Source organism: Loxodonta africana, chromosome 3 (assembly GCF_030014295.1).
Source record: "Loxodonta africana isolate mLoxAfr1 chromosome 3, mLoxAfr1.hap2, whole genome shotgun sequence".
Taxonomy (NCBI): domain Eukaryota; kingdom Metazoa; phylum Chordata; class Mammalia; order Proboscidea; family Elephantidae; genus Loxodonta; species Loxodonta africana.
Window position 1 is genome coordinate 105,127,361 of NC_087344.1, and position 21,702 is coordinate 105,149,062.

At 37.7% G+C, this 21,702-nt stretch overlaps 1 protein-coding gene across 1 annotated transcript in view; it reads left to right on the forward strand.

The window, feature by feature from the left end:
* Positions 1 to 21,702, forward strand: part of CACHD1 (cache domain containing 1) — a 294,726-nt gene that overhangs the window by 106,691 nt on the left and 166,333 nt on the right. Inside the window, exon 2 of the mRNA XM_003411041.4 lies at positions 4,054 to 4,116. Within this exon, the coding sequence (XP_003411089.1) occupies positions 4,054 to 4,116 (63 nt within the window). The remainder of the gene's footprint in view (positions 1 to 4,053; positions 4,117 to 21,702) is intronic.

A 21,702-nucleotide genomic window follows, 5' to 3' on the forward strand; every position in this document is an offset into this window, starting at 1 on the left:
TATTAATTTCCCTAGAGCACTCAGTAGCTAACCAAAAAGGTTGGTAGCTTGAACCCACTAGCCTCTCCATAGGAGAGAGCTGTGGCAGTCTGCTTTCGGGAACCCTGCGGGGCAGTTCTACTCTGGCCTACAGGGTCATTGTGAATTGGAATTGACTCCACTGCCACAGGTTTTCTTTTGGACTCCTAGCTGAACCAGAAGGAGCTGTGGTGGCGCAGTGGTTATGCGCTCAGCCGCTAACAGGCGGTTTGAACCCACCAGCCGCTCTGAAGGAGAAAGCTGTAGCAGTCTGCTTCCGTGAACGTTTACAGCCTTGGAAAGTGTACGGGCAGTTCTACTCTGTCATATAGAGTCTCTGTGAGTCGGAATGAACTCGATGGCAATGGGTTTGGTTTATCCTGAAAAAAAAAAAAAAAAAAAACAGTGATGTGAATGAGTTTAATAGTTTTCCTAAAACGCAATACCCATTTTTAACTCACGATCTAGGTTCAAGCCTCCGTACTTCAATTTTTTACCTGTGACAAATTTTCTAACTTTTGAGTCTTGGTTTTTTTTTTAAATCTGTAACGTGTGGTTTCGAACCCGTCTCCCTACCACCACACAGGGTTCTTCTGAGGATCAAACTGAGATTATTTATTTATATGAAATTGTAAACTATAACAGACTAGGCCCTGAGAGCCAGGCCTTACCAGGCCCTGGGTTTTGTGAAAGATAACTGTCTCCTGACCATGTTGTGAGCATGGTGGAAAACTCACTCTATACCTGGAGATCTCAAGTGCGCACATGAGCCTGAACTTTTAAGCCTGCACCAGACATGGTTGAGCGGTTATGTCATGCATGAGTTACTTGTATAGGTTCTACTGGCCTGGTTTGCTAAGGTTATTATTTTTTCTAGAAAAAGAAGGAGGAGCAGGGAATAGTTTTGATGATAGCCCCAAACTATGATTCTTACAGGCCATCTTTCATTAATGGGGTGCTTAGAAGATGTATACAACAGGTAGACTTACAGAATCGCCATTGCTCACATATAAGCTTTTTGAATGTTCTTTGCTTTTTTAAACGTTCTTTTACTTACCCACATTTATTAGGGGCAGAGAATAGAAAAACGCTTTGGAAGCCATAAAAAGATTGACATAAAAATATAAAAATATTAGCAACCATTATTAATAATCATGGGGACCCCGGTGGCACAATGGTTAAGTGCTCGGCTGCTAAACAAAAGGTTGGCAGTTTGAACCCACCTAGACGCTCTGCAAGAGAAAGACCTGGCAATCTGCTCCAGTAAAGATTACAGCCTAGGAGACCCTATGGGGCAGTTCTACTCTGTCACATGGAGTTTCTATGAGTCAGAATTGACTTGATGGCACCCAACAATAACAATAATTGTTATGATAATGTATGACTAATATAGGAACCAAAACACAGCCTTGCGAAAACATGGCCTTCTCGGCATACATTCCTTGTTACTACCAGGGAACCAATCTTCATTGTAAAAAAGGTGAGAGAGCTGATTTTCTTCCTTATATTGGGCCTTTCGTGGGTGTTGGCTTGAACAGGGTGGGCCTGGTTTGTTTCCCTGGAGTTGTTTATGCATCACCTATCAGTCACCTCTTGGGATAGCACCTTCCAGGAGAAGACAGATACTGCATGAACTGGAATATCACTGCCAGAAAGGAAATAGGAAATCATCACATTCACCAGGATCTGGAGACACTACATGGATTATGTTAATTTTTAATAAAGATGTACTTTTGGTGTTGAACAGTTTTTGTATGAAAATTAGAATAGAGCCTGGGAGTGTGGATGTAGTGATGTGTTAGACATTGTCCCAGCTACTTGTGGTTGTTAGTTGACATTGAGTTGATTCCGACTCATGGTGACCCCATGTGTTGTAGAGTAGAACTGCTCCAACTGCTCCATAGGGTTTTCTTGGCTGTAATCTTAACAGAAGCAGATTGCCAGGCCTTTCTTCCATGGAGCTGCTGGGTGGGTTCTAAATGTCAACCTTTCGGCTAGCAATAGAGCACAGCTCCTCAGATCATCATAATCTAATCAACTATGGTGTTCACCAGAAAACTGGGAATCGAGAATTGTAGGAACGGGAATGTATAGGTTTAAAACCCCTTTTCTGAAATACTGGTGTACTTTAGCATTCAGAATCCTGATGCCACTTGATTATAAAACATCTCCATTGAGATCTGGAGCAGATTCTTATAATCAAATGCCTTAATGCATCCACAGCAAAACACATGAGTCCCACACTAAATGGTTTAATAAAGAATATAAATACATATCAGTTCAAGTTAGGAATTACCACCAAAGAAGTTAAGGTTATATCATGTTTTGCTGACAAATGACAAAAACTTTTGATATTCAGAGCTTTTTAAATTTTGAAATTACAAATAAGGGATTTTTAATCTGCATTATATTCAGGTATTAGACCCTGACAATGATTTTTTATATGTGTCAAGCAATGAGGTAGCAAATTCCTAGGAAGCAATAGAGATAAAACACCAGATCTGGAGTTACAGTGCCTGGGTTCAAATCCCAGCCTTGCCAAGTGATTTTGGATAAGTTTCTTAACCTCTCAGAGTCTTAGTTTTCATCTCTAAAGCCACAGTAAGTTTGTATAAAGATTGAATAACATATGCATGTGACACACATTGTAGGCCTCAAGGCCCTCAGTAAATATCTTCAGTGTCTCATCTATATAACGGTGATAATAATGGTACCTATTGCGAAAGGGTTTTGCAAGACTTAAATAAGCAGAAGGAACATACTTAGAACGGTGCCTACCCCATGCAATAAGTATTAGTCAACATCAGTGTCCTTATCTTCCTTATTAGAAATTTGCAATAAAGACTTTTCTATCAGCAAAGCCATTTTGAGGGAAGAAAGGGACAGTACATATCTGTTGAATGAATGAGTGGCACTTTGGAGAATGGTGGGAGGCACCGTGATAATTTGTAACTATAATTTTCCAACTGTAATTCCACCCCAATTCTTCCCAAGTTTGCCCCAGCACCTTGATCTTCCTTCATTTGCACTCTGTTTAGATTCTACAGCCCTTGATGAACTTGGGACTTGTCTTCCTCACCACAACCATGCAGGTGTGTTAGGCTGTCTGGGAGGCTGTCCCAGATGCTGACAAACCCTTGGCAAGAGGATAGAAAGGAAAAAGGAAATTTTGGCTGGCATCTCTAGGTCTGACTCCCTTCTCATCTGGAGAGTTCCAGTGGTATCTTTAAAGCTTTAGGATAAGCGATGAGGCTGCCGCTCTGTTGTGCCCCTCTCTCAGATATGTATCTTGGATTCTCATTTTTTAGTCCGTAGCGATTGTTCAGTGACATAGCGTTTTGTAAAGTTGTAAGTCCGCAGAGACATATTAAATACAGGCAATGTTGGGAGGAGTTGGGTACTGCAGAGACCAGTGGAAGAATGTGTGTATTTGTGTGCCATAGTTTAGGCTAATGCCTTGGCAGGGTTGTCATATTTCCTGGCATGTAAGGACTGGATCTTCTCTTAAGGCCACGCATATTTGGCAAGTCCTATTACGTTACTCTCCTGAGGGGGTGCTTGAGTAACGGAAGTGATAGATAATATTGGTTAGGTAGTGACTGAACAGAGACTTGAGAGAATATGGAAAGAGTCCTTTTTAAAGAGCTTTATTACATTAGGTTTTAGCGTCTGTAGACAATTACAGCGTTCAGGGAGTGTAGGATTTAAACGAGAAACACAACTTTGTCAGATTTACCAGTCGGATAAGATGGCATGGGCTCCGGAAATCTATAATTAAATGTGTTTTTGAAAATGAAAAATATAGTGTAACATCTGGTTTATTTCACTACAGAAGTGCCTGGGTCTTGCTTATATAAGCGGGGTTGACTTTGGCTGATATTTGGATTTCTCTGTGTAAAATTGCCATATTTTAATTAAATTTTTTCTACTTGATTCTGTTTTTGTTGTAAACAAATTATTCACACACATTCCCACAAAGAAAATGGCTGTCTTATTTAGAAAATCTAACGTCTGTTCATTTTCTTTTCATTGCAGCGGATATTCAATTCCTTTGTGTACACTGAGAAAATCTCCAACGGAGAAAGTGAAGTACAGCAGGTGAGAGGCTGTGGAGTCCTTGACATTCTCTGTCTTTGCTTTGCTTTTGGAGGTGGCTTCATCTCTCTTTCCAAGTGATTTCCACTTGTGGTTTCTTGTTGTTCTGTCTGTACAATGCCACCTTATAAATGCACCTATACAAAGACATCTTAAACATTATGGTGACAACTGCACACTTTAGGTTCTCAGAAAAAGTTGAAACCATGGTTACGTGGCTGGTTTTCTGTTATTCATGTTATACTTTGGGAGAAAAAACCTATTGCCGTTGAGTTGATTCTAACTCATAGCAACTCTATAGGACAGAGTAGAACTGCTCCATAGAGTTCCCAAGGAACAGCTAGTAGCTTCAGACTGCTGCCTTTTTGGTTAGAAGCCAAGGACTTCACCACTATGCCACCAGGGTTTCAAGTATTATTGAATTTCTTTTTGTTGTTTTGAAGATTCAGAAACTGTTCAAATTTTAAAATATAAGATGTTTCTTATAATAAAGAAGAAAGTGCTCAGGCTTTGGAATCCAACAAACCCCAGTTTAAATTTTGGTTTTCCTAATTACTTTTTGACCTCAGATGAATGATTTAGGCTTCTAAGCTTCAGTTTCTCAATCTTAGATAAAAAATCCATTGTCACTGAGTCGATTCCGACTCATAGCGACGCTATAGGATAGAGTAAAACTGCCCCATAGGGTTTCCAAGGAGCAGCTGGTGGATTCAAACTGCTGCTGACCTATTGGTTAGCAGCCGAGTTCCTAACCACTGCACCACCAGGGCTCCTCATAAAAAAAAATAAGGGGAACATAATATCTGCTTCATGGGGTTGTGAGAATTAAATGAAGTTATGTAAAATTAAGTGAGTATAAAATGAAATCGTCTATGTGGAAGGTCCTGATACAGAAGCAGTTCAGCAAATGCTGGTGCCTTTTGTTCCTTTCTTTTTCTTTCCTCTTTTCTTGTATTCTCCTTTTGCTGCTTTATACCCATCTTCTTTCAGTGCTCTGTGGGGCCAAAAAGTTTCCAAGCCAGATTCTGTTTACTTTATTTATAGCTGGCTTCAAATGGACTGCCTCCTAAATTAAAACATAGTGTTGGTGAACTGGGTCATAAATAATTGATCTGCTTGAAAAGAAGGGTGGTAAAGAGGATTCTGGGTTTTAATTTCAGCTAATCCACCAACTTCATTACAGTATGTGACTGTCAACTGGTAATTTGAAGCTTGGTTTGAAACGTAAGTTAAAAAACATGCTCAAGCTAAAAACCAGATGCTGTAGCAGAGAGTGCTTCCACAGAATAAAAAGATAACTATGGTAAAATACACAATAATTTAAACTCTTTGATATGCTGCCTATTTTTATTCATGGAGAACAGCTTGACTTGATCTGAACCTCAGAAGTGCTATACGAGAAAAAAAAGCTTTGCAGGCAACATTAGAGTGAAGTTATTTATAGGATAGTTATTTAGTTATAATAAATTACTGTGGTTTAATCTTGAAGTTCAGCATTTCCTGTTTATAGACAGTGACCTTTCTTATTTGTTTCTGCAAGTTACGTTTCCAGGACCTAAGCAGTTATGTATGTGTGGTTTTTCTCAGCTTTAGAATTAAAAACAAAACAAAACAAAACCTAATTACCTGAAATTATAGTGAATATGATGTGGTTTGCTGTTATCAAGTTTTATCTTCATAATTCCTGTCTTAATTTTTATTCCGGCAAATTGGAAAGTGCTTTAGGGTCATGAAATTTAAAGCTGGTTTTATGGGAGAAGACATGTTCGAGGAAAACTTTTGGGAAGACCAAAGGCCATTTGATAACGTTTTAAAGAAACTGACCCAGGGATATCAGCTTTGCTGCTTTCTTTGAAGTAACAGATACAAGTTCTTCCTTCTGCTGTTCTCAAACGTGAAAGTTGTTGTGTTTTCTTGGACTAATATCATTGCCTTAATTACATAGCGAAGAACAAATTTGGAAGCCTTCAATAAGAAGTTTTTTTAAATTATAGCAGCTTATTGAACATTTTTTTGGAACACTGGTGCAAGGCTATTTTAATATATTATCACATTGATTTTCCAAAATAACCCTGAAAGAAAGATATTATTCTTCTCACAGATGAGGAAATTAAAGCTCCAAGAGGCAAAATAAATTACCCAAAATTTCATTTAAGTATTATTTATTATGAAATTTAAAGTATTATTATTGTAGCATTTATATTATATAATAATATCATAACATATTATAAAAATATTTAAAGTATTATTATTATTAAATTTTGTTTAAGTATCCTACTATTAAGTAGGAGAGCTAGTTTTCCAAATGAGTTGAACACAAAGCTATATTGTCTGCGTTTTTATTTTAACAGAGTTTATTTGAAAAATTCATGTTTTCTTCCAAAACAGAAGTCTCTGCTAAGCTCTTATCTTTATCTGATAGTTCAGGTGAAGGAGAGTTGTCACATAGTCTGTTCTGAGCTGTTCTGAACTGTCTCTGTTGTCAAAAAGCTCTCTCTTAAATGCTCTTGACTCAAACCAAAACAGATCCGACTCATATCAACCCTATAGGACAGAGTAGAACTGCCGCATAGGATTACCAGGGCTATAATCTTTACGGAAGCAGACTGCCACATCTTTCTCCTGTGGAGCAACCGGTGGGTTCGAACTACTGAGCTTTCAGTTAGCAGCCAAGCGCCTGACAACGGCACTTTTTTTTTTTTTTTTTTTAACTTTATTAGTCCTGGTTCTGCCCTCTGGAAGAATTCTGAACAAATAGATCTCATGCCTCTTTTCCATCTAGTATTTGGTGATAATGATCATGTCTTGTATTATTTAGGCAAAATTTCAGTTTACACAGGCCTTAAATCATTTCTGCTTCTACAACGTGATTTCCAGACCCTTTTAGTATATAACATACAACAACATCAGCTTACATTTGCATATTTCCTGAATAATTTGATATCACTTCGTTATGCCATATCTCCTTTGAACTATGGAACAACTCCGTGAAATTGGTGGCATTGTTATTATTAATGAAGTTCAGAAAGTTCAAGTGTTCCAGCTAGTAAGTAATTAAGCTTTTTTTAAAAAATTGTGAAATATATCAAACATGCAAAGTGTATAAAACATAATGTATAGATTAAAGAAATAAAACATTTACCGGTTATTTAGAAGGCTGTTGTGTGATCTGCTCCCAGAGGTAACCCTATCCTGATTTTTTGTTAACCATTACCTTGCCTTTTTTTTTTTTTAAGTTTTGCATACATACATATCCCCAAATAATAAACTATTTTATTTTTGCTGTTTTGATCCTTATAAAAATTCAAAGCATATTGCTATATTAATATATCTTGCTGCTTTTACTCCTCGTTATGTTCCTTAGAGTCACTCATGTTGCTATATATCGTTAAAGGTCATTTATTTTCAATTTTTCTGGTATTCCATTGTATGCAATTTATTTTTCCATTCTATAGTGATGACGTTTGGGTTGTTTTCCACTGTTTTGATATTGTGAACAAAATATTGCAAACTTTTTTGTTCATATCTCTCTGTGCATAGTTTGGATGAGACTGTTCTTTTAATTCCAATAATTTTAGTATTCCTGGCCCCTGCCCAGTAAATGCCATTAAAATGTTTTGTTTGTGTGTGTGTGTGTGCGCGCGCGTGTGCGCATACGTATGCATGCATGCATGTGCACATACGCTTATACGCTTATAGTCCACACACACAAATGCCCTAGGTGGGAGGAGGGATTGTTCACCTGAGGTTGAGAATTCCTTCTCTTGAATGGAATTGTTGCCTTAAGGTACCAGAATGTTCAACATGACTGGATAGATAATGCCAAACTGCTACCCGCCTACAAGCAGTGTATTAAAAATTTGCCAATTTGCTTCCTCTTTAGTACTTGGTATTGTCTGATTTTTAGTTTTTTCCCAATTCGAGGTGTCTGAAATGGTATATTACGGGGTTTTGTTTGACTCTGATTACTAATGAGGGCGAAATGGATTTGTACATGTTTATGGTACATTTTTGTGTTTTTCTGTTCTGTGAAATGCCTGTCACTACCCTTTACCTATTTTTCTTTTGAGTTATTTGTCTGTTTATTTTAGGAATTTAAAAATTCTATACATATCGTAGATCAGCACTGTCCGAGAGCTTTCTGTATTGAAGGAGATGTTCTATATCTTGCTGTCTAATCAAGCAGCCAGTACCTATGCGTGGCTAATGAACTCTTGAAATGTGGCCAGAAAAAAAAAAAAAGCTACTGAGTAATTAAAATTTTAATTTTATTTAGTTTTAATTAAAATAGCCACAGGTGGCTAGTGGCTACCATATAAGACTCTCTTGCAGCTTTGTGTTTAAAAAATATATTCTCCCAGATTGTGGCTTATCTTTTCACTCTATGATATCTTTTAAAGAATTGACGTTTTAATTTTAATGGAGTCAGTTTTTTTAAATCAGTCTTTTCCTTTTTTGATTTCAGCTTTTTTAAAAGAAATTCTTTTCTACCTCAAAGACCTAAAGATTATCTATATTGTCTTCTAAAACTTGCCTTTCTTATTTAAGAATTTCATGTACCTGGAATTGATTTTGGTGTTGGGTGTGAAGTAGGTATCCAATTTCATCTCCCTCTGCCATATCCATTACCAAGTGTCCTAGCACAATCTGTTGAACAGCCTTTCTTTATTTGTTTAGAGCGTGTTTTCTGCCATTAGTTATTTTTCCATGTGTGTATGAGTTTGTTTGGTTCTGTTTATCTATTTATCTATAATTCCTCTGGTTCCGTATTATCTTAATGATTCCGGTTTTATAATAAGAGAGACTCTGTGGCCCTTTGTTTTTACATACGAATTTTAGAAGCAGCTCGTCCAATTCTAAGAGAATTGTTATTCTAATTGGGATTAAAATTGGGATTTTAGTTGACATCACAATGAATCTATAGATCAATTTGGAGAGAACATTTTTATGATGATGGGTCTACGTATCTACCAACATTGATGAATGATGAATTTCCTTTACTATGTCTATGTTGTTGTTAGGTGATGTTGAATCTATTTCAGCTTATAGCAGCCTTATTCCAGAGTTGACCTCTGCCCTGTAGGATTTTCTAGGCTGTAATTTTTAGGGGAGCAGATTGCCAGGTCTTTTTCCCGGGAAGCTCCTGGGTGGGCGTGAGTCTCCAACCTTTCGTTTGGCAACCAATCACTTAACCATTGTGCCACCAGGGCTCCTACTGCTGTTCTTTAACACATTTTCTAATTTTCTTTACAAAAGACTTCCATGTCTATGCATGTGGGCTTTATTTCTTTGTTGTTGTTATGTGCCATCTAGTCGATTCTGACTCATAGTGACCCTATAGGACAGAGTAAAACTGCTCCATAGGATATCCAAGGCTATAAATCTTTACAGAAGCAGACTGCCACATCTTTCTCCTACAGAGCTGCTGGTGGGTTTGAACAGCTGACCTTTTCATTAGCAGCCTAGTGCTTAACCACTATACCACCATAGCTCCTTGGGATTAAATTTCTAGTTACTGTGTTTCTGTGAAAATACTTTGCGCCTTCTACATTTGTTTGCCAGCGGCTTCCTCCACCTCGAGGTATTTTTGTAAGCATGCTATGCTAATTTTTTTTACATGTTGCTGTAAAAATTAATTAGCATAACATGCTTACGAAAATTTCTTACTGGAGGAGGGAGCCATTGGCAAACAAACAGAAAAGTTGTGCATTATTTGCCTCAAAAATATGGTACTTCATTTTTCTTTTCACTGTGAGTACTGCCTTTTAAAATTTGCATTTTTCTAACTGTTGCAATTTAAGGTTTATATATTTATTTTATATCCAGCTACCTTCTTAAGATGTCATATAAATTCTTATAATTTACTTATAGTTTCTTTTGTGTTTTCTGTGTAGATAATTGTATATATTCAAAATAAAGACAATTTTGATCCAGTCTCTTTCTAATTCTTATATCTTTTATTTCTTTTCTGTGTCTTGCTATACTTTCTAGGACTTTCAGAGTAGTGCTGAATAAGAATGGTGATAGCGGCTGTTACGGATTGAATTGTGTCCACCAAAAATATGTGTTGTAAATTCTAACCTCTGCCTGTGGTTATAATATCATTTGTGAATGGGTTGTGTTTATTTTGTTAATGAGGCATGATTAGGTTATGTTAACGAGGATTAGGTTATGTTTTTTATGTTAATAAGGCAAGATTAGGGTGTATCTTGAGTCAATCTCTTTTGAGATATAAAAAAGATTAAATAAGCATGGGAGAAGTAGAGATGGGGGAAGAAGGATGCCGAGCTATGTGGAGATTGCCCAGGAGCAGAAGCTCAAGGAGACAAGGACCTTCCTCCAGAGCCAACAGAGAGATAAAACCTCCACCTAGAGCTGTTACCCTGAATTTGGACTTTTGACCTCCTAAACTGAGAGAAATTTCTGTTTGTTAAACCACCCATTTGTGGTATTTCTATTGTAGCAAGCAGCACTAAATAACTAAGACAGAATTTGGTACTGGAAAGAGGGGTCCTGCTCTAACAGATACCTAAAATGTGGAAGCCATTTTGGAATTGGGTAATGGGTAGAGGATGGAAGAGTTTTAAAGTGCCTAAAAGTAAAAGCCTAGATAGCCTTGAAGGTATTGTTAGAATTATGGACATCAAAGTCAATTCTGGTGAGGGCTCAGAAGAAAGTGAGGAGAGCTATAGAGAAAAAGTCTCTATCATCTTAGAGAATACATATGGCACCAGCAGCAGATTGTAGCTAGAAATGAGGATGTAAAATGTGCTTCTGGTGAGGCTTTAAAAGGAATTGATGAAGATATGATTGGATAGTGGAGGAAGGGCAGTGCGTCTTTCACAGTGGCAAAGAACTTCCATGAATTATGTTCAAATGTTTGGTGGAAGGTAGAATTTGTAAGTGATAAACTTGAATATCTGGCTGATGAGATTACTAAGCAAGATCTTAAAGGGGCCATGTGGTTTCTCCTTGCCACTTATAGTAAAACGTGAGAGGAAAGAGATGGACTTAAAAATGAACCATGCAAAATGAAACAGAACTTAAAGATTTGGAAAATTCTGTCACACAAACTAAGGACATGTGTCTTAGAATGTTCACCAAGGGCTTGGTTACACAAACTTCTGTCAGAGAGGTTAAAGCCTGTGACTGGTGGATCTGACCAACCACCACAGTAGAAAACTCATTAGCTTAGACTAAAGCGGACAGAGAAAGAACAAAGGAGAGAAGGCTGTCTGGTTCTTGGAATCCTACAGGCAAGAAACAGGCCAAAGAAGCTACACCTGTTGTCCTCCAAGAAAAGAAAAGGACCATCCCTGGAGATCAGCAGAACTGTTGGAAGGAGCATGGAAAGCAGCGCCTTCTCAGTTTCAAAGGGTGGGCCCACAGTCTCCTGGATCTCAAAGGGTGGGGCACAGCCTCCTAGGTTTCAAAGAGTTGAATCTTCACTAACTCGCTTCTGCAGTGTGAGGCTGCCTTTAAGGTGTGCAGGGGGGAGGGGGGATGGGGCTGCCACCCAAGGCTGAGGGAGTGGGGCTGCCATGCCCAAAGGGCAGAAGAACAGGGCCTGCTGGGTCTGTGAGGGGGTGGGGTCACCACTCAGTGGACAGGAGAATGGGGCTGCCCATAGCCATGGGAGTAGAATTACCACCCCAGTGGGACTGGAAGGCAAGCCTGAAGCCCAAGGCAGAGGGTCCTCCACCCAGAGTCTAGAGAGTGTGGTCAACACCCAGAGTCTGGAGGGCAGGGCCATTGCCCAGATGGTGTCACAGAGCTAATGCAAATTGTTCTGCTGGGTTTTGGACTTGCTAGGTGCCCATTAAACCTTTTTTCCCTCTAATTTCTCCCATTTGTAATGGAAAGGTCTACCATGTGCCTGTTGCACCATTGTACTTTGGAAACAGATATTTGTAGTCTAGATTTTACAGGTTCACAGATGAAGGGGAATTTTGCTCCAGGATTGAACATACCTAAAATTGCACCCGTATCTGATTTGTTGTTGTTGTCGTTAGGTGCTGTCAAGTTGGTTCTGACTCATAGCAACCCTATGCACAACTGAACGAAACACTGCCCAGTCCTGAGCCATCCTTACAGTCCTTGTTATGTTTGAGCTCATTGTTGCAGCCACTGTGTCAATCCACCTCGTTGAGGGTCTTCCTCTTTTCCACTGACCCTGTATTCTACCATGCGTGATGTCCTTCTCCAGAGACTGATCCCTCCTGACAACATGTCCAAAGTGTGTAAGACGCAGTCTCGCCATCCTTGCTTCTAAGGAGCATTCTGGCTGTACTTCTTCTAAGACAGATTTGTTCGTTCTTTTTGCAGTCCGTGGTATATGCAATATTCTTCGCCAACACAATTCAAAGGCGTCAATTCTTCTTTGGTCTTCCTTATTCATTGTCCAGCTTTCACATGCATATGATGCGATTGGAAATACCATGGCTTGGGTCAGGCGCACCTTAGTCTTCAAGGTGACATCTTTGCTCTTCAACATTTTAAAGAGGTCCTTTCTTTGCAGCAGATTTACCCAATGCAATATGTCTTTTGATTTCTCGACTGCTGCTTTCATGGCTGATGAATGTGGATCCAAATAAAATGATATCCTTGACAACTTCAATTTTTTCTCCATTTATCATGATGTTGCTCATTGGTCCAGTTGTGAGGATTTTTGTTTTCTTTATGTTGAGGTGGAATCCATACTGAAGGCTGTGGTCTTTGATCTTCATTAGTAAGTGTTTCAAGTCCACTTAACTTTCAGCAAGCAAGGTTATGTCATCTGCATAATACAGGTTGTTAATGAGTCTTCCTCCAATCCTGATGCCCTATTCTTCTTCATATAGTCCAGCTTCTCAGATTATTTGCTCAGCATACGGATTGAATAGGTATGGTGATAGAATACAACCCTGACGCACACCTTTCCTGACTTTAAACCAATCAGTATCCCCTTGTTCTGTCCGAACAACTGCCCTTGATCTATATAAAGGTTCCTCATGAGCATAATTAAGTGTTCTGGAATTCCCATTCTTCGCAACGTTATCCATAACTTGTTAATATCCACACAATCGAATGCCTTCGTATAGTCAATAAAACACAGGTAAACATCCTTCTGGTATTCTCTGCTTGCAGACAGGATCCTTCTGACATCAGCAATGATATCCCTGGTTCTACGTCCTCTTCTGAAACCAGCCTGAATTTCTGGTAGTTCCCTGTCGATATACTGCTCCAGCCATTTTTGAATGATCTTCAGCAGAATTTTGCTTGTATGTGATAATAATGATATTGTTCTATAATTTCCACATTTGGTTTGATCACTTTTCTTGGGAATAGGCGTAAATATGGATCTTTTCCAGTCAGTTGGCCAGGAAGCTGTCTTCCATATTTCTTGGCATAGACGAGTGAGCACCTCCAGCGCTGCATCTGTTTGTTGAAACATCTCAATTGATAGTCCATCAATTTCTGGAGCCTTGTTTTTTGCCAATGCCTTCAGAGCAGCTTGGACTTATTCCTTCAGTACCATTGGTTCCTGATCATGTATTTGATTTAGTTAAAAGATAAGATTTTGGACTTAGAGTTAATTTAAGGCTTTGGGGGTGATGTGATGGGGTGAACGTGTTTTACATGTGGCAAGAGGATGAATGGGGGGCAAAGGGTGGAATATTATAGATTGAATTGTAGCTCCTCAATTAGGATGTATTGTAAATCTTAACTTCTGCCTGTGGTTATAATCCCATTTGTGAATGGGTTGTGCTTGTTAAGTTAATGGGGCAGGATTAGGTTATGTTTGTTATGTTAATAAGGCAGGATTAGGTTATGTTTGTTATGAGGCAGGATTAAGGAGTATTTTGAGTCAATCTCTTTTGAGATATAAAAGAGATTAAACAAGCAATCTAGACAGCAGAAATGGGGGAAGAGAGATGCCAGGCCACATGAAGATGACCCGGGAGCAGAAGCTCTGTCCTCCAGAGCCGACAGAGAGAGAAAGCCTTCCCCTAGAGCAGGCACCATGAATTCAGACGTCTAGCTTCATAAAGTGTGAGAAAATAAATTTCTGTTTGTGAAAGCCATCCATTTGTGGTATTTCTGTTATAGCAGCACTAGATAACTATGCCATCTATGATACGCATAGTATTTTAATTGTTTAGTTTTAGCCATATTGATTATAATTTCTTTTTGATTTATTGGTTGCTTAGATTTTTTTTTTTTTTTTAAGTTTCCATATATCTCTAGGGTCTTTCCAGTTAACTAGCTCTCCCCTCCATATTTCTTCATTATAATGAGGGCATAGCTCTTAACCTTACAGCTTTATGAGGTGTTTCCTATTAGATTCCCCATCTTTGGCCAAGCTCTGGCCAATCTCCCACCCCTAGTGCCTTACACTATCATCAAAGTAGAAACTCAGGGTCTCTAGATTGCCACATCTTCAGAATGAAAGCAGAGTTTGGAGCTGGCTTGCCTCCCAGATTTCCAGCTTTCACTTTTAGGGATTTGGTTCCCATAATGATGAGTTTTTTCATTCATGGCACTAGCCTCTTAACATTTCACCACTTACAGAATTTGTTTCATAAAACAAAATCACCACTTACAGAATTTGATGATTATTCAAAGTAGACTGACATATACGCTCTTAAATTTAGCTCGCAATCTTTAGGTGAAATAAGAAGCATTTCTTTATGTTTGACTTTGTATATTTTCTATTATATGGAATCCTGATTTAAGTTTTTTTGTCCATCATTTCACCTTTAGGGTAATGAAAACTAGAGTCCTCCTGTGTAGCACCCCCTTTACCAGTCAAATCTCATTGAGATTTGGATGTGGAAAAAAAAAATTTTTTTTTTCTTATTTTTTGTATATACTATATAACTTGGCAGTAAATCTAACATGGTGTTAATGTCTTCTGGTTAGTAGAGCAAAGTAATTAAAGCTAATATAAAACATTTTGTGATTCTTGACTCATACAACAAAACTCTCCACGGTAAAAATTTTTCCTGGCTTTTTCTCTCTCTTTTTTTTTTTTTTTTTAATTAACCTTCAGAATGTGGTTCTAAATGGCCTAACAGTGTGTTTTAAATGTTTAATTAGTTCAGTATATATAGTTTTGCTGCCAAAAAAACTACGGCAATAGCTTTGGGAAAATAAAATCCCTTGAGCACATTCTCGTATGCTATACCTCCCATAGATTCCATTTTTGAAGACTTTAAGAAACTAAGTTGTGTGTGCACATAAGGGCATTTGATGAAATTGAGCATGAATTCAGAAAGATAAATTTTTGGTAAAGTACCCCGTAAGGTAGTAAAACATGATACTGGTTCATAAAGCACAAAGAAGTGAAAAGGAAACAGAAGGGGAAAGGGCTTCTAAGGGTGCTTGATTAGGTCACTAAAGGAATCAGAATCCCCTTGGACATCTTGTTTCAAGAGTTTGGTACAACTTTTTTTCAAACGCTCTAGTAATTATTTATGCCAATAATTTAATCAATGAAATAGCACTGATGTTTTCATAATTAATGCAGTGTTTCATAAATAATTGAATTACTGGCAGTAGCTGATTTTAGAAGACATTAGAATTCCCAAAATAGGAAAGCTTGGTAAGAGAACCACTTCTGCATGAATATACCTGACATGGGGCCAAGGGCATTCCTCCAGCAGTTCTTTCTATGGTATCAATTCTTATCTCTTTTGGATCATATCCTTTGGCATGCAAACATGCTGTTTTCTCTCCTACCTTAAAAAAAACAAAGAATCTGTTCTCTTGATCTCACTTGCCTCTCCAGGTACTGCCCACTTTCTTTCTTCCACTTTGAGATACAGCCCAGAGAGGGGTCCATACTCACTAGATTCATTTCTTCTCCCATTCTCAATTAACGCTACTCTGGCAAGGCTTTTGGACCTACCTGTCTAATAAAACTGCTCCTCAAGGTCACCAGTAACCTCTACTTTGGTAAACCCAGGGTTGTCATTGTACTTGACTAACATTAGTATTGAATAGCTGCTCCCGTCTGTCTTCCTTGGTCAACTTCCCTGACTTGGGTGTCCAGAACAGCACATCAGCCTCCTTGCTGTTTCTTGAATACTTGGCACATTTCTGCCTTAGGGCCTTTGCAATGGCTGTCCTGACATGTATCCTCTTGGGCCCTTGCCTCCTCTATGTCTATTCTCATATGCCACCTTCTGAATGATCACTATATTTAAAACCTTATCCCGTCCTGTGCCCTCCCCCCCATACTCCCAATTTTTCTTTATCCTGTTCATATATATATATATATATATATATATATATATATATATATATATTCCATATAACTTAACACTTGTTGGTATTAGGGCATTGGTTTCATACAGTTAGTTAGGAAATATTCCCTCCTTTACTTTCTACAGGAGTATAAAACTGGTGTGATTTCTTTCTTTAGATGTTTGATAGATTTCGCCAGTGCGCCATCTGGGCCTGGAGTTTTTCTTTGTAGGCAGATTTTTGATCATCCAATTTCTTTAATAGTTATATGTTTTGTTTTTGTTTTCAGGTTTTTTGACTCATCTTGTCAATTTGGGGAAGTTGATTTCTTAAAAAAAATTTTGTCTCTTTCATTTATATTGTCAAATTTGATGGCATAACGTTGTTTATAATGTTTTTATTATCCTTTTAATATCTGAAGGCCAGAATAACAATAAAGATAAGTCATTGAAAACAAATGTTGATTCTTTGAAAAGATCAACAAAGTGGATTAACCTCTAGCTTGACTGGTCAGGGAGAGAGAATGAATGAGAAAACAAATTAGTGATAACTCATTTTTCGAAGAACTAATTTGGCTTTCTTAATTTTCTCTTGTTTGTTTTCTGTTTCACGAATTTCTGTTCTATATTATGTGCTTCCTTCTACTCTACGTTTATTTTGCTCTTTTGCTAGCTTTTTAAATTAGAACATTAGGTCATTTATTTTTACACCTTTTTTTTTTAATAGAAGCATTTAAAGCTCTAAACTTGCCTCTAAGCATTGTTTTAGCTGCATCCCATAAAGTTTGGCATGATGTATTTTCATTATCATTTGGTATTGAATGTTTTCTAATTTTTCTTGTGATTTTTACCTTTGACCTGTAAATTACTTTGAAGCGTATTGTCAAATTTTCTAAAAATATTCGGGGTCTTCATAACTTATTGTTATGATTTTTAATTTAATTTGGCATATCTAGGATTTCAGTCCTTATTAATTTATTGAGACTTTGGTTTTGTAGCTCAGCATATGCTCTATCTTGGTGACTATACCATGCGAGCTCAGAAAGAATATGTATTCTGCAGTCGTTGGGTGTCCTGTTCTTTAAATAATCTTCAGGTTAAAGTGGTTGATAGTGTTATGCAGATCATTTATGTCTTTGCTGATTTATATTTTGTGTAACTTTGTTATTTGCTGAGAAGGGCGTTAAGATTTTCAACTGTCATGGTGGAATTGTGCTTTTTTAAAAAAATTCTTTAATTCTGTCCATTTACCCCTTATGGTTTGAAGCGCCATTGTGGAGGGCGTGCACATCCGATTTCATTATGTCTTCTAGATGAAATATGATGTTATGAAATATCACTGATGATTTCTGGTAATAATAGGTCAGAATATCCTTTTCTTGAAGTGCATTTTATTAGATATTTATATAGCTACTCCAGCCTTCTTATACTTGCTATGTGTGGTATATCTTCTTGCAAGCATTTACTTTCTTTTTTTATGTTTTATAATTTTTATTGTGCTTTAAGTGAAGGTTTACAAATCAAGTCAATCTCTCACACAAAAACCCATATACACCTTGCTACACACTCCCAATTATTCTCCCCCTAATGAGAGCTACACACTCCCAATTATTCTCCCCCTAATGAGAGCTACACACTCCCAATTATTCTCCCCCTAATGAGACAGCCCCCTCTCTCCCTCCACTCTCTCTTTTCGTGTCCATTTTGCCAGTTTCTAACCCCCTCCACCCTCTCATCTCCCCTCCAGGCAGGAGATGCCAACATAGTCTCAAGTGTCCACCTGATCCAAGAAGTTTACTCCTCACCAGCATCCATGTCTGAAGAGATGGCTTCAGGAATGGTTCCTGTCCTGGGCCAGCAGAAGGTCTGGGGGCCATAATCACTGGGGTCCTTCTAGTCTCAGTCAGACCATTAAGTCTGGTCTTGTGAGAATTTGGGGTCTGCATCCCACTGCTCTCCTGCTCCCTCAGGGGTTCTCTCTTGTGTTCCCTGTCAGGGCAGTCATCGGTTGCAGCTGGGCACCATCTAGTTCTTCTGGTCTCAGGATGATGTAGTTGCTGGTTCATGTGGCTCTTTCTGTCTCTTGGGCTTGTAGTCACCTTGTGTCCTTGGTGTTCTTCATTCTCCTTTGACCCAGGTGGGTTGAGACCAATTGATGCATCTTAGATGGCTGCTTGCTAGCGTTTAAGACCCCAGATGCCACTCTTCAAAGTGGGATGCAGAATGTTTTCTTAATAGATTTTATTATGCCAATTGACTTAGATGTCCCCTGAAACCATGGTCCCCAGACCCCTGCCCCTGCTCCGCTGACCTTCGAAGCATTCAGTTTATTCAGGAAACTTCTTTGCTTTTGGTTTAGTCCAATTGTGCTGACCTCCCCTGTATTGTGTGCTGGCTTTCCCTTCACCTAAAGTAGTTCTTATCTACTATCTAATTAGTGAATGCCCCTCTCCCACCCTCCGTCTCTCCCCTTTCTCGTAACCACAAAAGAATGTTTTCTTCTCAGTTTAAACTATTTCTCAAGTTCTTATAATAGTGGTCTTATACAATATTTGTCCTTTTGCAACTGACTAATTTCACTCAGCGTAATGCCTTCCAGGTTTCCCCATGTTATGAAATGTTTCACAGATTCATCACTGTTCTTTATCGATGCGTAGTAGTCCATTGTGTGAATATACCATAATTTATTTATCCATTCATCCGTTGATGGGCACCTTGGTTGCATCCATCTTTTTGCCATTGTAAACAGTGCTTCAGTAAACATGGGTGTGCATATATCTGTTCATGTAAAGGCTCTTATTTCTCTAGGATATATTCTGAGGAGTGGGATTGCTGGATCATATGGTAGTTCTATTTCTAGCTTTTTAAGGAAGCGCCAAATCGATTTCCAAAGTGGTTGTACCATTTGACATTCCCACCAGCAGTGTAGAAGTGTTCCAATCTCTCCACAGCCTCTCCAACATTTATTATTTTGTGTTTTTTGGGTTAATGCCAGCCTTTTTTGTTGGAGTGAGATGAAATCTCATTGTAGTTTTGATCTGCATTTCTCTAATGGCAAATGATCGTGAACATTTCCTCATATATCTGTTAGCTACCTGAATGTCTTCTTCAGTGAAGTGTCTATTCATATCTTTTGCCCATTTTTTAATTGGGTTATTTGTCTTTTTGTAGTTGAGTTTTTGCAGTATCATGTAGATTTTAGAGATCAGGTGCTGATCAAAAATGTCATAGCTAAAAATTTTTTCCCAGTCTGTAGGTAGTCTTTTTACTCTTTTGGTGAAGTCTTTGGATGAGCATAGGTGTTTGATTTTAAGGAGCTCCCAGTTATCTAGTTTTTCTTCTACATTCTTTATAATGTTTTGTATACTGTTTATGCCATGTATTAGGGCTCCTAATGTTGTCCCTACTTTTTCTTCCATGATCGTTTTAGATTTCCTATTTAGGTCTTTGATCCATTTTGAGTTAGTTTTTGTACATGGAGTGAGGTATGGGTCTTGTTTCCTTTTTTTGCAGATGGATATCCAGTTATGCCAGCACCATTTGTTAAAAAGACTGTCTTTTCCCCAGTTAACTGTTTTGGGGCCTTTGTCAAATATCAGCTGCTCATATGTGGATGGATTTATGTCTGGATTCTCAATTCTGTTCCATTGGTCCATGTATCTGTTGTTGTACCAATACCAGGCTGTTTTGAGTACTGTGGCGGTATTATAGGTTCTAAAATCAGGTCAAGTAAGGCCTCCCACTTTGTTCTTCTTTTTCAGTAATGGCTTATTTATCCAGGGCCTCTTTCCCTTCCATATGAAATTGGTGATTTGTTTCTCCATCTCATTAAAGAATGTCCTCGGGATTTGGATTGGAATTGCATTAAATGTATAGATCGCTTTTGGTAGAGTAGACATTTCTATAATGTTAAGTCTTCCTATCCACGAGCAAGGTATGTTCTTCCACTTATGTAAGTCTCTTGGTTTCTTGCAGAAATGTACTGTAGTTTTCTTTGTATAAGTCTTTTATATCTCTGGTAAGATTTATTCCTAAGTATTTTGTCTTCTTGGGGGCTAGTGTAAATGGCATTGATTTGGTGATTTCCTTTTCGATGTTCTTTTCAAGCATTTACTTTCAATGTCTAGGCTGTTAAAAGTGTTCCTCTAAGAGACAAAATATAGTTGAGACTTTCTTTTTTCACCTGTTGTGACAATTTCTGCTTTTTAATTGGGAGTATTTTGTCAGTTAATCAAACAGTTTAGTTTGATTGTTTTTTTGGTTGAATTTAAGTCAATCTTATTTTTTTCCTTTTTGTCCTTCCATTCTTTCCCCACCCCCCATTTCTTTATTCCTCCTTTGCTGTTGTCTTACATTTTGCAGTATTTTTGTTGAATTCTTTGTAAATCTATCTTAGCTTTTTAGGTGCACTTCTTTGCGTACATTTTTAGTGTATGGTCTAGCAACTATACTATACATCCCTACTTACTGTGGTCTACATAAAATTAATATTAGATTATTTCACAAAAATCTAGGACCCTTATAGTGTTACTGGTCCATTTACCCACCCCATCTTTTGTGCTAGAGTTATCATACTTATTATACCTACATATATCATAGACTGCACAGAACAATGTTATAGTTTTTCTTTAAATTTTCATATGTATTTAAAGAGATTAAAAGAAACAAATTTTATTTTATTTTCACACTTGCTATTTCTGATGCTTTTCATTTCTTTCTTAAGATACTAACTGGTAGTCAATCTGAGGAACTTTATCATTTCTTCTAACCAGATCTGCTGGTAACAAATTCTTTTGGTTCATTATTATTATTATTTGTAATTAGAAATTATCTTTATTCTGCCTTCATTCTTAAGAATGTTGTTGCTTGATATGGAATTATGGCTTGATAGTACTTTTAGCATATTAAAGATGTTCCACTGTCTTTTGGCCTCCATGGTTTCTGGTAAAAAGTCATTCATATTTGAATTGTTACTCTGTAAGTACCCTCTTCTTTCTCCCTTGGGATTTGAAGATCTTTCTGTGTATCTTTGTTTTTTAGCAATTTGACTATGTGGCTGCCTAGACATGGCAGTGTTCATATTTATCCTGCTTAGTGTTTGTTGAGATTTTTCAATCTGTAAATTAATGTCTTTCACCAAATTTGTGGATGTTTTGACCATCATCCCTTCGGATATTTTTTCTGCATAATTTTCTGCTCTTCTTCTGGCATTCCAGTTATATCCATGCCAGATTTTTTGATATTTTACTCTAAGTTCCTGAGCTGATGACTCTTCTTTTAAATTTTATTTTACCTTTGGATTAGATAATGTTTATTGATTTATGTTTAAGTTCATCCTTCTTATCTCAATTATCTCAGTTCT